Genomic DNA, 15851 nt, shown 5'->3' on the forward strand with positions numbered 1-15851 from the left:
CCACCCGCACCCCACCACAGACACCCATCTGCCCCCCCGACTCCCTCCCACCCGCACCCCACCACAGACACCCATCTGCCCCCCCGCCCTCCCACCCGCACCCCACCACAGACACCCATCTGCCCCCCCTGACTCCCTCCCACCCGCACCCCACCACAGACACCCATCTGCCCCCCGACTCCCTCCCACCCGCACCCCACCACAGACACCCATCTGCCCCCCCTGACTCCCTCCCACCCGCACCCCACCACAGACACCCATCTGCCCCCCCCCGCCCTCCCACCGCCCACCAGCCTGACCCTCACCCTCCCTCCCGCTCTGCCCGCCCAGCCCTGGCCCTGCCTGATCACCTCCAAGTCCATTGACACAAACAGAAGGTTCAGCGCAGCCCACTCCACCCGTTTGGCTCGGTGCAGCCGCCGGGAAGGAGGGAAGGACCGGCAGGCCCTGGGCACCGAGGGCGGCGGCTCCCAGACGTGAGGGGACGGCGGGGCAGGAGCGTGTTCCGCTTGCGTGTCCGTCTGGGGGGGCTCCCAAAGGCAGCCCTCGGGGGGCGGGACTCGGTGCCGGGCCCAGGCCGCACGCGGGGACACCGCTCAGCAGGTGGTCGTGATGCAGAGGCCGCTGCGGCTTGACTTGTCCCCATTCTTAGGGCCCAGAATGTGGGGTGGGGGCAGGGGAGGGAGGGAGGCATGAGGGGCGTGGGGGTCAGTGAGGAAGGAAGTGCACACCCAGGACCAGACCCTGGTCTGGAGAACCCTCCCAGCCACCTCTCTGCAGCTTCATCCCAGGCAGGGGACAGAGGCCTGAGGGGGCACTGGGCCCAGCACGGGGTGGGGGCTCCCAGGGAGGGCGAGGAGGGGACGAGAGAGGCCCTCCCAAGCCGGGCACCTCTAGCATCCAGCCCACCACCCTGGCCTCCCCCACCCGGCAGTCCTCCTCCGTCTGTGGCACCTTATGGACTTGGGGAGACTGACCGGCTGGCAGCACTGTGGGGTGATGCTGACAAGACACGGCCTGGGCACTGCCTGTGACCAGACTGCTCTCCCCCCCCCCCCCCCCCCGGGCCTGTTTCCCTGGGCTCCTGGCCCGGAGGGGAGTCCGTGGGAAGGAAGAGGCTCCCCTGCAGCCAGGCCCACGTGCGACAAGGACGACCAGGACACAGTGCCCTCCCTCCCCGCCCCCACCTGGCCCCGACCTCCCGCAGCGTCAGGGCGGGGCTGCTCGCGGCCTCACCCCAACCCCGGCCTGAGTCCTGAGGCCGGAAAGGGCTCACGAGGGGGCCGTAGGGAGAAACTGGGAGTTTGGGATCCAGCCTGGCCCTTATTGCCCTTGAAGAAGAGGTCACGGCCATGGTCATTGCCGAGAGTGGGACCTAGAGCCAGGGCGGGGTCATGTGACGCCCCTCATTCATGGCTTCACGCCATTAACAAAGATGCACTCAGTCCACTCACTGCATGCGGTCGGCTGTCCCGCACGGACCCAGAGAAGGTTGTGACGCAGCCCGACTTCCGAGCTCAGACAGCCCGCCGGCCTCGCCGGGCGCACAGGCTTCAATGCCCGTGACTTGAAGCCGGGAGGCAGGTGCACAGACCACGAGCGCGGGCCATGCCAGCGGCCCAGGCCGAGCCGGTGACGGAGTCAGTGTGAGGAGGTAAATGGCAACATGGCCCTGGCGATGAGGGAAGGGACCCTTGCACGTTGGGCTCCAGGCCAGGTCAGGGAGGGGTGACGCTGAGGGCCTGGGCCGATTCCTTGGTCAATCCCTTGGCATGTCCTGCGTACGGGTGGGGTCAGGGGGTCACTTCAGTTCCTTCTTAGGAGTCTTTGAACGAGCTCCCTACCTCAGGGGGAAAGATGTCTGAGCAAACGCAGAGAGGCCCTCCAGCCCCTTCCCCGCTCCCGCCTTCTCCTCGGAGGGATGGGGGATGGGCAGGTACTGTCCTTGGTTCTGCCTTCCCTGATTCTGTGGCCCCGGAGCTGAGCCCTCGGAGATGGAGGCCGCCGGCTGGCAGGTGTGGATGCTCAGGCTCCCTCCACCCACAGCCTGGCCCTGCTCCCGGCGGCGCCTCTCTCCTCGGCCACCGGGCCGCCCCTCCCCCCTCTTTTCACAGCCCCTTCCATGCTGCCAGGTGAAGCCTCGAGCTGAGGGTGGGATCCCACCCCAGGTCCTCCTCTCCCTTCCCACCCCTCCCTCCCCAGCGCCCATTAGCCCGGCCAGGGGGCGCGGCTGCAGCCTGTGCCAGGCCCGGCCCCCAGACGCACCTGTTCTGACCTGCTGAGCAGGTTCCCAGTTTCTGCCGGAGCTGTTGGCCACGGCGTGGGAAGCAGCTCTGGGGGAGCTCGGAGCTCCCATCACGGCTCTGGGGGGGCAGCTGCCGCTGGGTGCAGAACGGGGCCAGGTCCCCTAGCGGGAGCCCCAGGAGGACGGGCAGGTGCGCCAGGGCCTGGACCTGCGGCCCCCCTGCCCCCGGGCCGGTGCCCTCTCCAGCCCCAGAGCTGGCGCCCAGGGAGAGCCGGGCGGCACCTGAGGAACGCGGGGCAGCTCTGCGTGGGACCGATGCCCCTGGCCCGCGGAGCCGCCATGCGGGGGCCTGAGGCCTGGCTGCCGCTGCTGCTCCTGGCGTCACTGGCAGGTAGGCCGCCTGGAGCCACAGGACCCTCCCTTCGGAGCCGCCAGTGCCCCCCCCCCCCCCGCCCCCGTGAGGCTGGACTGAGGACCCACCTCTCCCACCCAGCTGCCGGCCTGCCCCAGGGGAGTCAGGGTACTCTTCCCCATGGCACCCCTCCCGCTGAGGCCCGGGGGGGGAGAGAGGAGTGGCCGGCAGGGAGCAGGGTGGGCTGGGGGCCCTTCCACCAGGTCCCGGGAGGAGCCCTCACCTCCCTGCTGAGCCCGGAACTGCTGATGGTGCCGAGGCTGACTCAGGGGTGAACTGGTTCCAGTCATGGGTGTGGGGAGCTGATGCCCAGAGAGGGGACGGGGTTCTTTCTCCTTCTCTCTCCCAGAGCCCCAGGACCCGGCGCTGGTGGGGGTGATGGCCCCCCTTCCCCTGGACACAGTTAGATGCCAGAGTGGTGATGAGGTGACTGCTCAGATGAGTTGGGGTCTAGGGAGGTGCCTTCTAGCTAGGTGTGGTTCCCTTTTGCTCATTCCTGTCCCCCACTTCCTCTCGGAGACGCCTGCTGTCTGCTGTCAGGAAGCCGACGTAAATGACGGGAACTCTGAGCTTCAGATGGGACGGCCACAGTGGGGTCGCGTGGGCCATGCCCAGGGCCCTGAGTAACCGGGACACCCTTCCCTTTGGGACACGGGGACCTGCCTGCCTAGGACTGTTTCACCCCAGTCCCAGGAGCAGCCACGGAGCCCCCCGCCCCGTCCCCCCACGGAGGCTGTCAGGCCAGCGAGCCTGGCTGTGTGTGTGTGGGGGGGGGGGGGGCTGCTCTCCTTCCATCTGAAGGTGGAGGGGTCGTTGGCCCAGCCTCCAATCATAGGGCACTGAGCTTCTACCCCCACCGCCCGCCGCCCCCCATCTAAATTCCCCTTCTCCACAGAGCCCTTCTCACTTGTCAGGCCCAGAAGGTGGGGCCTGGTTGCCGGGCCAGGCGGCTGGGCAGCCACTTGCCTGCAGGACCTACCCACACCTCGAGGATGGGGCAGGATCAGAGAGGTCGCAGCTCCCACTCCCTCACTGCCCCGAGGGAAACAGGCAGGGAGGCCCTCAGGGTTGGAACCAGGCCGTCCTGAGCCAGACCCGGCCCTGCACCTGCCATGACCCAGAGCTTCTTTCTGAGAGAAGCCCAGGGAGGGCTTCTGTGAGGGCGGCCTTGGCCTTGCCCAGGCCTGACAGACGGACAGGGGACGAGGCAATGGCGGGAAGCAGCCTGGCTTCAGGACGCCGAGGCTGGTGCCCAGGGAGCCGCTGGCGCTGCTGTCACCGCCGCAGGCTGAGGGCTCCGGGGCGAGGTGCAGACCTCGGGTTCCAGGAGCGTCAGCTGCCCGCACCACGGCCCCATCGTCCAGGCTTCCCTGTTTGGGCTCCTTCTCAGCGCTCCCAGAGGCTGAAGTGTCTCTTGTCTCTGAAGAAGCCTGGCCTTCTGGCCTGTTTCTGCTCTGAATTTGGTAGGTGACCTTGGGCAACTCAGAAACGAGTCTTCGTAGACGCGCAGGTGGCCCGACGTCTCTGTGGCCCTCCAGCCCTGAGACTCGTGGCGGAGTGAATGGTCAGGCCCGGCGGAGGGGTGCTGGGTGCGGGAGGCAGGCAGTCTGGCTGTGGTGATAAAGGGGGTCCCCCTGGGTGGGACCAAGGCTGGCTTCACCCCCGACACTGCTCCCCCATTAGAGCCCCCCCCCTCCCCCCGCGGGCCCTGACAGCTGAGCCCCAGGGCCGAGCCCCACCCCGACCGACCGAGGAGGAGGCTGGGGAGGCGCCTCACCAAGGCTCTTTGTTTCTCTTTAATGAGATGAGTTTCCGGGTGAGGTCCCCTCCCTGCTCCCTCCCCCACCTCCCGCCCTGGGCGTGAGGGACCCGGGTCGGGTCAACAGACACCCTGTAGTGAGCAGATCCTCTTCCCAGCTCGGTCTGGCCCCCGTGGGCCCGCAGGGCCAGGGGTGGGGTGTCCGCTTCTGCCCTCTGAGGGGAGGACCAGCTCTTTGAGGCTGGTTTCCTAGAAAGGGAGGCACATCCCTGCTTTTCTCCTCACGTTACGGGGCAGCCCTTTCCTGGAGGGTCTTCCCTAACCCAAGGAGGCCAGAAGGGGCTGCTTCCCGCCCACGGGGCAGGCGGCGGAGACCCAGGACCTCAGTCCTCCCTGGTGCCGCCGAGGTGGCGGCGAGGGGCTCCCAGCAGGTCTGGGCTGCAGCCCTGGGGCCCTGGTCCCCCGGAAAGCGGAGCGTTAAGCCCCGTGAGGGAGAAGGCCTGGGCTCTCTGGTGCCCTCTGAACCAGGTCTAGGCAGCAAGGAGGGTGCGGTGGGGGAGCTGAGTCGGGAGGGAGCCCAGAGGCTGGGTCTGGGAACAGAGTAAAAATGGAAGATGAAGCTGGGAACTGGGGCCACAGCCCTGGAGGAGGGTGCAAGGTGGGACCCCTCAGCAGGCGGTGGCCTCTGGCCCTGGCCTTTCCCATAGTTCTCTGCCCCTCCCCCCACTCACCTCAAACTGGTGTGTGCTGAGAGCTGAGGTGAGGCTGGGATTTGGGTGGGGCAGAGCTGGCCACACTTGGAGAGTGGCTGGCAGGATGGGGGGTGGGGGGGGCTAGGATCTCAGGAGTTTGGGAGAAGCTGAATTCTGGGTCTCCCACCCACAGTGTGGCTGTTTTGGTGACTCAGCCAGGCTCAGACTGGCTCCGGGGGGTTTAGGGGACTTATCTGAGCAGGAGCTGTGTCTGGGCCGAGCGGGGCTGCCTCCAGGCCTGCCCTGCCTCATTGTTGTCATCCCGCTCCTCTCCTGCTGCGCCCCCTCCCCAGACGCTAATCGGTGGGTGGGCGCTGTGCCCAGGTTGCTAAGCTGGGGGCTTAGGACAATGGGAGGGAAGGAGGGAGGTGGGTGAAGCAGAGGGAGAATCTCCCGTTTTACTCCCAAGGCCAAGGCTGCCCAGGAGGGGAGGAAACAGGGCTGTGTCGCTGTCCTGAATGGGGGCTTCAGGGCTCCCCTCCAGGTCCTTTCTCCCCCCAATCTCACCTGTGTCTTCCACTCTCTCTGGTGGAGGCTGCGGCGGTGCTGGGGGTGGGGGTGGGGCGTGGGGCAGGGTTAACTCGGCAGAGACCCTGGATGGCTTGGACCCTCCCTCAGCCCCAGGCAGCATCCTCCTCCCACCAGCCCACACCAGACAACCGTCACCCAACCCGGGGCCAGAGCCAGGCTTGCTTTGGTGGTGACAGCAGACATTCCCAGGGAGAGGCCTCCTCAGGCCACAGGTGCTGGGGGCCCTGGGGAGGGGCTGGGGGAGGAGGGGGCGTCCTGAGGACAAGGGTGGAGAGAGCTCTTGTTCTGTTGTTGGGGAGCCCGTGATGGCAGCTGCCCAGGGCATCCCCTGAGGGACAGGACTTCACCTCTGGGCCCCTCCACCTGAGGTGACTCTGCCCTCGGTGAGGTGGGAGGGCAAGAGGGCAACATTCCAGATGGACACACGCCACCCACCGCACACCACCCACTGCACACCACCGACCGGGCAGCCGAGACAGGGAGGCATGCAGACACCAGGGGAACCCACATCCAAACATTCACCACGCGCAGTCCGTGGGACAGGCGTGTGAGACACACGGGCACATGCACACTCCGTAGCGCGGCTCTCTGGATGCAGACAAGCACGTACACTCACTGAAGGCAAGGCCTGAACACGAGTGAGTGACAAACCCCTTCATGCAAGGAGGCAGCCTCACACGCGTGTGAACCGGCAACAAGAGCAACCAGGCCTCACCAGAGCTGCACGTCCAGATCCACAGGCTCACACTCCCCTCTGGTCTTCCCCACCCCCCTGTACTCCCGGGGTGCTGGAGGGAGAGGCCCCCCAAGGAAGATCCTCCCTCCCCAGAGACCCTCTCTCGTGGCAGCCTCAGTTCCCCTCCCTGGGGCACAGGCCCGGCCTCACGCCCAGGAAAGCCGGGACAGAAGCTCAGGGTGGGAGCAGCCAGGCCTGGAGGAGCTGTCTGGGAGCTGGTGGCTGGGGCCTGGCTGGGGGAAGCCGGGGGGGGGGGGGGGGGGGGGGAGGCCGAGGGCAGGGCTCTCGTTGGGCCAGTTGGGCCTGTTCTTTCCCTTGCGCAAGGCGGTGGCTGTGGCGGCTGTGGCTGAATCACCCAGACTCCTGACCACGTCCTGGGCTCCGGGAGGAGGCTGGGAGGGTCAGAGGGAGGAGGCTGGGAGGGTCAGAGGGAGGAGGCTGGGAGGGTCAGAGGGAGGAGGCTGGGAGGGTCAGAGGGAGGAGGCTGGGAGGGTCAGAGGGAGGAGTGCAGCCAGCAGAGGCTGCGGGACAGATCCCAGCAATGTGCAGCAGGAGGGTGGCAGGCCTGGCCACAGGGTGCCCACACAGTGACCTCACCTGGCAGGCGGCTCTGGTGATGTCATCCTTTGCTCTGGTGACGTCATCCTTTGCTCTGGTGACGTCATCATGCTGATGCGGGAGGCGCTGGCTGGGGGAGAGGAGGCTGCTGGGCTGTTGGCTGGGCTCTGGATCCATGAAGACTGAGCTGGGGACAGCGGGGCTGTGGGAGCACCCAGAGGGCTTTCCTGTCTCCCTGGGTCCTGGGCAGGCTTGGCTGGTCTCTGGGGAGTGTGTGTGTGTGTGGGGGGGGGCTTGGACTCAGGCGTGTGCTGGGCACTCGCTGCCTGTTGTGCTCTGTGAAGTTACCTGTTGGGGAAATGTGGGTGATTAGTGGGGAGCAGGTGGCCGATGGTTGGCAAGTGTCAGGAATGAGTGAAAAACTGGCCTCTGACTGTCCCAGCAGCAGTCTGCACAAGGGCTCGGGCCTGGCTGGAGCACTGGCCCCTGCGGCCCGCAGACAGCAGTGCTGGGCGCAGAGGAGTGTGGGAAGCCACCTCAAGCCTGCCCTGGCGGCCCTGCCCTCCTGTGTCCAGGGGACGTGCTGGGAGGGGCGAAGGCGGGTAGCTGGACTCCCAGGCTGGGCTGGGTGGGACCAACATCAGCTCAGGCAGCTCAGGGCCCTGGCATCCAGCCCTGCAGGTCTGTCCTGTCCCTTTCAGGCGCTCCCAGCTCCCAACAGCATCCCCCTCCCCCCTGCAAGCAGGCTGCAGGCCCCTCCCCCTGCTCCGCTCTGCCTTCGGGTACCCTCGGATCCCCTGTAGTTGGGCTTCTCTGTCTCCCCACCATGCTTGCCCTCCACCCCTTTCTTTTTAAAAACATATTTTTATTGACTTCAGAGAGGAAGGGAGAGGGAGAGATAGAAACATCCATGATGGGAGAGAATCATGGATCGGCTGCCTCCTGCACGCCCCCCACTGGGGATCAAGCCCGCAACCCAGGCCTGTGGCCTGACTTGGAATGGAACCGTGACCTCCTGGTTCATAGGTCGACGCTCAACCGCTGAGCCACAGCGGCCGGGCCTCCACCCCTTTCTTTTTTCCTTTGCAGTGAACCCAGCTAACCAGTCTGTCCTGCCTGCACCCCAAGGTTGCCAAGGTTGCCATGCACACCCCTCCCTGCCTAGCCCAGCCACAGACTGCTCCTTCCTCAGGGTCCACCCTTCCACCTCCTGCCTGTCTCTTGTCTGTTCACTCACTCACTCACCCAGCCACGGGTGAACGTGGCTTGAGTATCAATTACGAGCCAGGAATTCAGCCCCCGGGCCCCCAGAGGAAGCACTGAGTCAGAACCCACGTCTCCACACGCGATGTGAGGCCAGGTTCTGCTCTGAGGAGCGCTGTCCGGTGGCGGTGGCGAGGCAGCTGCACCCGGGGTGACGCTGTGCGGGGAAGGCAGGCGGCGGGCAGGCCGGCAGACAGGAAGGAGGGCATGGGGCGCCGCGAGCAGCGGGCCTAGGGCGTCTGAGGCTCCCTCTCCCTGTTCGGTGACCTAACCCTGCCCTCTCCCAGGAACGGTGCCCCCGCCGCCTCCCCCCCATTCAGGCTCCCGCTTCCCCGCCGGAGGCACAGCCCCCCTGCCTCCTGGATTCGTGACCCGCTCCCTCCTGACCCCATCGGCACCCTCTGCCCGCTGGGAAGGTCCGGGCGGCTGCGCTCCAACCACGGACTGGACTCCGATGCACCTGCCTAGCTCGCCCGCCCTCTGCCTCCGCCCCCGGCCTCTCCGCCCCGGCCTCCTCTCCGCCCCGGCCTCCTCTCCGCCCCGGCCTCCTCTCCGCCCCGGCCTCCTCTCCGCCCCGGCCTCCTCTCCGCCCCCGGCCTCCTCTCCGCCCCGGCCTCCTCTCCGCCCCGGCCTCTCCGCCCCCGGGCCTGCTCCGCAGAGGAGGCTCCAGGGCGGGCCTCCACGCCGCTCGCCTCCCGCCTGGGCCCGCGTCCTGGTCCCGGGCGGTTTCCGGGCCACCCGGTCCCAGACGCCCGACCGACCGACCTCATCTCTGAGCCTCGGCCTCGGCCTTCCTGTCTCAGCGACTGGCCGCCGGGGGGCCCTCCGCCCCCACCTTCCTCCCTGGAACCCGTCTCCCCTCCGAGCAGGGGCACCACGTTCCCACCCGCGGCTCTCACCCTCCGGGGGGCTGCCCCCGGCCCCCGGTTCTGCGCTTGAGAACCGCGCGCCCCTGAAGGCCGAGGCTGCCGCACCTCCGCCGCGGGCCACAGTCACTCCCTCCCGGCCTGTTTCCTCCCCGGCAGCGGGGCCGGCACCGCCCCCAGTGGCTGCGCCAGCGCCGAGTCCCTAACGCGCTGCCTCTGTGCCCGCAGGCCGCTGCCCGGCGGGCGAGCTGGAGACCCCGGAGCTGGTGACGGTGGTGCTGGGCCAGGACGCCAGGCTGCCCTGCCTCTACCGCGGGGGCCCCGACGAGCAGGTGGCGCAGGTGGCCTGGGCGCGCGCCGACGCGGGCGAGGGCGCCCGGGAGCTGGCGCTGCTGCACGCGCAGTACGGGCTGCACGTGGGCCCCGCCTACGAGGGGCGCGTGGAGCGGCCGCCCCCGCGAGGCCCCCTGGACGGCGCGGTGCTGCTGCGCAACGCGGTGCAGGCGGACGAGGGCGAGTACGAGTGCCGCGTGAGCACCTTCCCCGCCGGCAGCTTCCAGGCGCGGCTGCGGCTCCGCGTGCTGGGTGAGCGGCGGGCGGGGCCCGGGGGCGGGGGGGGGGGGGGACGGGGCGGCCAGCCGGGTGCCTCCTTCTGCCCCGTCCCCCGCCGCGCTCACTGGGTCTCCCCGAGGTCCCCCAGCCCTGGCCAGAGCCCCTCGGCACCTGGGCTCCACGTGGGGCTGGAGTGGGCAGGCCGGCCCGGGGGTGGCGGTGCCGGCAGGACCGGGGGTGGCGGTGCCGGCAGGCCCGGGGGTGGTGTCTCTGGCGGCCGGACCTCGGAGAGGGCGGTCAGAGGCCACAGTGACCCTTTAGTCACGGCTTCCCCGTTGGCGCTCGTGGTCGGCGGAAGCCCCGAACCTAAGGTCAAGTCAAGGCTTTTCCATCCCGGTTCCGGCTGCCAATGTGAGGAAGGTGAAAAGGGTTTTGTCATCTCCCTTTAGTCACAGCTTTGTAGGAAAAGATGAGTGTGACCCCGGCTTGAGCACCTAAGAGCCGGGGTCTGGGACCAGCCCTCTCCCCGCCCTGAGCCTCGGGTCCCCCGATGGGGCAGCCGGATCTGTGCACCTCAGTGGCTTGTTGGCGGGACTGATGAGACACTGTTTGTAAAGTGCTTAGCATAACACCTGGCACTTAGCAATGCGTGATAAGGGGTGCCCATTACTATTCTATCCACGTTATCTTTAATTAGTTCGCTGTTTTTATAAAAAATAACCCAAGCTCATGGTTAAAAAGACAAACAACGGACAGGTACAGTCAGATGAGATTCTGCCGCTCGCCTGGTATCTTTCCTGGTAAAATAAGAGAACGGGGCCTGGAACTTGGCACCTGTGGGAATGGGACAGGATGGGGCGGGGCCTCCTGACAGGGGGTGCAGACAGTGACCCCTCCCCCCGCCCCCCTGCAGTGCCTCCCCTGCCCTCACTGAATCCTGGTCCAGCGCTGGAAGAGGGCCAGGGCCTGACACTGGCCGCCTCCTGCACAGCTGAGGGCAGCCCGGCCCCCAACGTGACCTGGGACACAGAGGTCAAGGGCACCATGTCCAGCCGCGCCTTCGAGCACTCGCGCTCGGCGGCTGTCACTTCAGAGTTCCGCCTGGTGCCCAGCCGCAGCATGAATGGGCGGCCTCTCACCTGCGTGGTGTCCCACCCAGGCCTGCTCCAGGACCAGAGGATCACCCACATCCTGCAAGTGGCCTGTGAGTACTGGGGTCTTGGGTGAGGCCCCGTGGCTTCGAGGGGAGGTGAGATCCTGAGACCCTGAGCCTCACTGTCAGGCCAGCCGGGTCCTGGGCCACAACATGTGGCTGAGAGCACCGGTCTGAGAGGTGAGGCCTGGGGGGAGCCGCCCAGATGACCTTAGGCCCTGACCTAAAAGGGTGGTGGGGAGAATCACACGTGAACTGGGAATTGAAAGGACTTCGTGGGGGTGTCCAGCCGGGATCCGGAGCTGGCTGCCAGCTGTCGTTCAGTCTCCTTCCTTTCCTTCCTCCGCCGCAGGAGGACAGTCACACCCACTCAGGGCTCCGTGGGAACTAGGAGCCCGGAGTGCGGAGCCGCTCGGGCTCAGTGCAGGGGGTGCGCAGAGCGGCGGGGGCCTGGCAGTAGGTGTGCTAACCCAGCATGTGGCCCAGCGTGGGTCCTCAGCAGATGCTCGTTAAGGAAATGAATGGAAGAGTAGATGGTTTAGCTTCCCAAGAATCAGGGAGCAGGAACCAGTACAGCTCTGCGGGACGTGCCGGGGCGGGGCTTGGAAGAAGTGACCATGGTATGCTGAGGCACTTAGGGCTCCTCGCACTGTACCCCAGAGAGGAGAGGGCGCTGTGTGGTGAGGCACCGCCAGCCCGGTGTGGGGGCTGGGCTGGCACCAGTGAGGAGGAAGGAGAAGGCAGGGGAGGAGCTCTTCCGGGTAGGTGGAGCCTGGGGTGGGGCCCTTGAAGGAACAGCAAGATCAAAGCCACCATTCCCATTTCCTCCCTCCCACCTCCATTCCAGACCTGGCAGAGGCCTCTGTGAGGGGCCTGGAAGACCAAAAGCTGTGGCAGGTTGGCAGAGAAGGCGCCACGCTCAAGTGCCTGAGTGAGGGGCAGCCCCCACCCACCTACAACTGGACACGGTGAGGGCCTGGCCTGGGGAGGGCTCGCTCGGACCCAGGCCCCTCTCTCTAAGGCCAGCATGTGCTCATGGGGGCTGGGACGGCATATTTTGAGCCCCAGGTAAATGGGAACACAGCCCTGGGCCTCGAGCGGCGCCGGCTGGCCGGGGCGGGGGGCGGGGGGAGGCGGGCACGCGGTTGTTCTCGGGCGCCATCCAGCGAAGACCTTGGCTTTCCCCTAACTTTTACATGACCACGTGCTTCAATACGAATATGTGTATGTTTACGTAAGTTCCTGAAGTGGGTAAGACAGCACGACACAGCTGATGTAACTGCGTGAGACCACGCCCTGTGGCCCCCGGGGTGCCCGCCCCGGAAGCACCCACCACTCCCCGCTTCCCGCAGGCGCGCTGGGCTTTCTCCAGGGTCTGAGGTCCAGGGACGCAGGGAGGGCCAGGCCCAGGGTGTGGGAGCCTCGGGCGCCCGTGGCCTGTGCCCGAGGCCCTGCCTGCCTGTGCTCGGCGCCTGGGGATGGGGCGCCAGTCACTTTTTCCAAGTGCGTCTGAGCCCAGACAGGAATGAAGGGTCCTGTTGTGTGGACTTCATGCCGGGGTGCGGGTGCCCAGGCTGGCGATGTGCTGCCGTGGGAGCGTGTGGGATGGCCTGCGCGTGTGGAGGGCGCCCGGGTCAGGCTGAGCAGCGGGAGGAGGGCCTCTGCCTGGACCTGCCTGGGTGGGAGGGGCACCGTGGGAACAGCCTGCGGCTCTGGGTGACGACATGGGGGCGGGAGGGGGAGCGAGGCCTGGGCACGTCGGTGGCGGTGGTGCGGCCGGCCCAGCGGCCCCATCAGCTCCCTGTCCTCCAGGCTGGACGGGCCTCTGCCGAGCGGGGTGCGTGTGGACGGGGACACCCTGGGCTTCCCCCCGCTGACGGCTGAGCACAGTGGCGTCTACGTCTGCCGTGTCAGCAATGACCTCTCCTGGCGGGAGTCCCAGGTCACCGTGGAGGTGCTAGGTGAGCTTTGGGGAGACGGGGCGGGCGAGGGGCTGGCTGAGGTCTGCTCCGCCAGCCGGCGGGCGGGGGATGGGCTCCGCTCAGGCAGCCTGTCCCCAGCAGACCCAGAGGCAGCCTCGGGGAAGCAGGTGGACCTGGTGTCGGCCTCCGTGGTGGTGGTGGGAGTGATCGCCGGGCTCCTGCTCTGCCTCCTGGTGGTGGTGGTGGTGCTGATGTCACGATACCATCGGCGCAAGGCCCAGCAGATGACCCAGAAGTAGTGAGTACTGGCCGCTCCTGGGGACGGAAGAGGCAGGCAGCGTGGGGGGACCGAGGAGAGGAAGTGGGGGTGGGCTTCTGGGGCTCGGGGTCTGGGCCACGGCTGGATGTGGAGGACCTCACTGCCTGTGTGAGGGTCGGATCCACACGCCCAGGTGTCACCATGCGCACGCACACACACACGCACACGCACACACACGCACACACGCGCGCCGTAGCCATGCTGCCGCCACAGCCGTCAGGCACACTTGCAGGGACGGCACCTCACCCAGGGCCCGTCTCCCAGAGCCTGGCCGGGGGCTCCCTGTGAAGGGCCACCCCGGCCCCGCTCCCGACAGAGAGGTGTCTTTCCCAGTGAGGAGGAGCTGACCCTGACCAGGGAGAACTCCATCCGGAGGCTGCATTCCCACCACTCGGACCCCAGGAGCCAGGTGGGTGCCCCTCTGCCCAGGAGCACAGCCCTCCGTCGGGCTGGCCACTAACTCACAGCTGGGCTGGGCCGGGCCGGGCCCCGGGGGTCATGGCTGCTCCGCTCCCTGGGTGCTCCTGTTCCCCAGGTCCTCGGGAAGCAGGGATCCTGGGGGGTGGCGGCACGAGGATGTTGTATCGGGAGAGAACGGCTGTGGGCTGGGGGGGTGGTCGGGAGGAGCTGGTGGAAGACAGGTGGAGGCCGAGCCCCGCTGACTCCTCCCCGTGTCTGGGCCCTGCAGCCGGAGGAGAGTGTAGGGCTGAGAGCCGAGGGCCACCCCGATAGTCTCAAGGACAACAGTAGCTGCTCTGTGATGGTGAGGCCGGCCCCCCGCGTCCCCACCACTCTCCTCAGGCTCCTGTCCTGTTCCCAGGGCGGGGGGGTCATGGCCCCTCCCTGCCTTCCTGGCCTGCCCCTCAGCCTGGCTCAGACAGCCCCCCTGCCCCCCTGCTCCACCTTCGTCACCATTTCGGTCCCCACACCCAGCACTTGCTCCCAGCTCCTCCTCTTACGCCCAGTGCCTCTCTGAGACAGCCATGACCCCTGACCCCTGTTTATACTTGACCTACAACCCCACCTTGCCCCTCCGCCCCGCGAGGGCGTGGCTGCCTGCCTTGGTTCCTGACGTGCCCCTGCCCTCGGCCTGCAGAGCGAAGGGCCGGAGGGCCGCAGCTACTCCACGCTGACCACCGTGCGGGAGATGGAGACCCAGACGGAGCTGCTGGCGCCCCGGCCCGGCTGCGAGCGGGCAGGCGGGGAGGACAGCGACGAAGGCATCAAGCAGGCCATGAGCCACTTCGTGCAGGAGAACGGGACGCTGCGGGCCAAGCCCACGGGCAACGGCATCTACATCAACGGGCGGGGCCACCTGGTCTGACCCAGGCCACCTCCCAGCCTCCCGGCGCCTGGCTCCCTCTGCCGACCTGGGGCCTTCAGCTCAGCTCATCCCCCTCCTGCCCCCTGACTGTTCGCCTCTTCCTCCAGCCCCGTGTCTGACACCCAGATGGCTCCATTGTTGGTTGAGTCCCTGCTGAGTGTGCAGGTGTGTGTGTGTGTGTGTGTGTGTGTGTGCATGGAAGGTGCCTTTGCTGCGTGTCATGCCATCTGTCAGGGTTCAGTGCCCGGTGCTGCTGTGCCCATCTCCCCAGGCAGCTGCATGCAGTCCACCTGCAAACACAGGTGTTTTCGACAGACCCCAGAGCAGTATTATAATAATGCAGAGGCTGCAGGCTGCTGCGGGCACTTCCAGGTGTGCGGGCACAGCTGGAGCTGGGATCTGGCTCCGGTCAGAGCGGGGCTCCCGCCCTGGAGCCGTGGGGCGAGTGTGAAGCAGCCTGGTCCCCGGGGCTCCGGCTGCCACAGGAAGCCCTCTGCCCTCTAGTGGCTGGGCCTCTTTAAGGACCAGCGCTGTGAGTCCTTGGAGAAGAGGAAGACTGGAAACAAGCTTTTCACGTACACGAAAGTGTCTCATTCCTTGAAGTGAGGCCGTCAGCACAGACCCGCCTAGGACAACCAGGCGGCCTCGGGGAGGGAGCCTGGAGCCAGTGGGTCCGTGGGTGGGAGTGGCCGTGGCCCCGAGGCAGGGCGGTCCTCTGTCCCCTGAGCCCCTCTGCTTTCTTCGTTGTGCTCACAGTGGCCTGTGGACCTGGGGGGTGTTGGGACTCGGTGACAAGAGTTCCTGTTCAGTTGTTGGGGAGAGAGGGTGGGGGATCGGGCTGCGAAGGGGCTGCTGGGGGCCCGACTGGCTCCTTCCCCTGGGGTCCTGGGGCCACCACCTCGGCTTTCCTGGCCCCTTTCTGCCGGGTCCGCTCACACACCACTCAGGCCTGCCGTGCGGGTTCCCGGTCACAGGAGAGACCCGCCCTGCTCCCCGGCCAGCCCAGGGCTTAGGATCTGGGACCCTAGTGTGTACATTCTATGTAAATATGTCCATAGTTGTACATAAATAAACACGATACCTGTTCTGTCTTGTTCCTGTCTTGCCCCCTGAGCGGTGTAAGCCTGGACCCTGCTGTCTGTCTCCGGGCTGCCTGTGTCCCGGGGACCACCTGTGAGGCCCGGGGGAGCGGGGGGGGGGGGGTGGGGGGGGGGGCTGTGGTCCGGGCGGCTCAGGCTGAGGAGCCAAACCGCAGAGGAGTTCCCCGGAGGCTCGAGCTGGAAGGGCCCGCCCTCCAGGCACGGCGCCGCGCCGCCTCGGGGGGCCAGCCTCGGGTCTCCACCGGGGGCCCAGCACCCTGGGCTCTCAGTGCCAGTCACCTGCTCTCGCCCAGCCGCACACTCGCCCAGGCCTCTGACATCACCTCCCGCGACCAATGGGCCAAGCCCGGCAACGTGTG

The 15851-nt window shown here is 67.3% G+C and overlaps 1 protein-coding gene across 2 annotated transcripts; it reads left to right on the forward strand.

Moving 5' to 3' along the window:
• Window positions 1–2312: 2312 nt before the first annotated feature.
• NECTIN4 (nectin cell adhesion molecule 4) lies at window positions 2313–15479 on the forward strand. 2 transcript variants are annotated; one of them, XM_054711526.1, is made up of 9 exons: window positions 2313–2636; window positions 9351–9707; window positions 10588–10878; window positions 11675–11795; window positions 12640–12788; window positions 12891–13047; window positions 13402–13477; window positions 13757–13831; window positions 14165–15479. In XM_054711526.1, exons 1-9 carry the CDS (start codon window positions 2561–2563, stop codon window positions 14390–14392), a joined length of 1530 nt encoding a protein of 509 aa, XP_054567501.1. In that variant the 5' UTR covers window positions 2313–2560; the 3' UTR covers window positions 14393–15479. The 2 variants fall into 2 exon arrangements, with proteins under 2 accessions (XP_054567501.1, XP_054567502.1); XM_054711527.1 differs by lacking the exon at window positions 13757–13831.
• The last annotated feature ends 372 nt before the right edge of the window (window positions 15480–15851 follow it).

This window comes from Eptesicus fuscus, chromosome 22 (genome assembly GCF_027574615.1).
Source record: "Eptesicus fuscus isolate TK198812 chromosome 22, DD_ASM_mEF_20220401, whole genome shotgun sequence".
Lineage (NCBI taxonomy): Eukaryota > Metazoa > Chordata > Mammalia > Chiroptera > Vespertilionidae > Eptesicus > Eptesicus fuscus.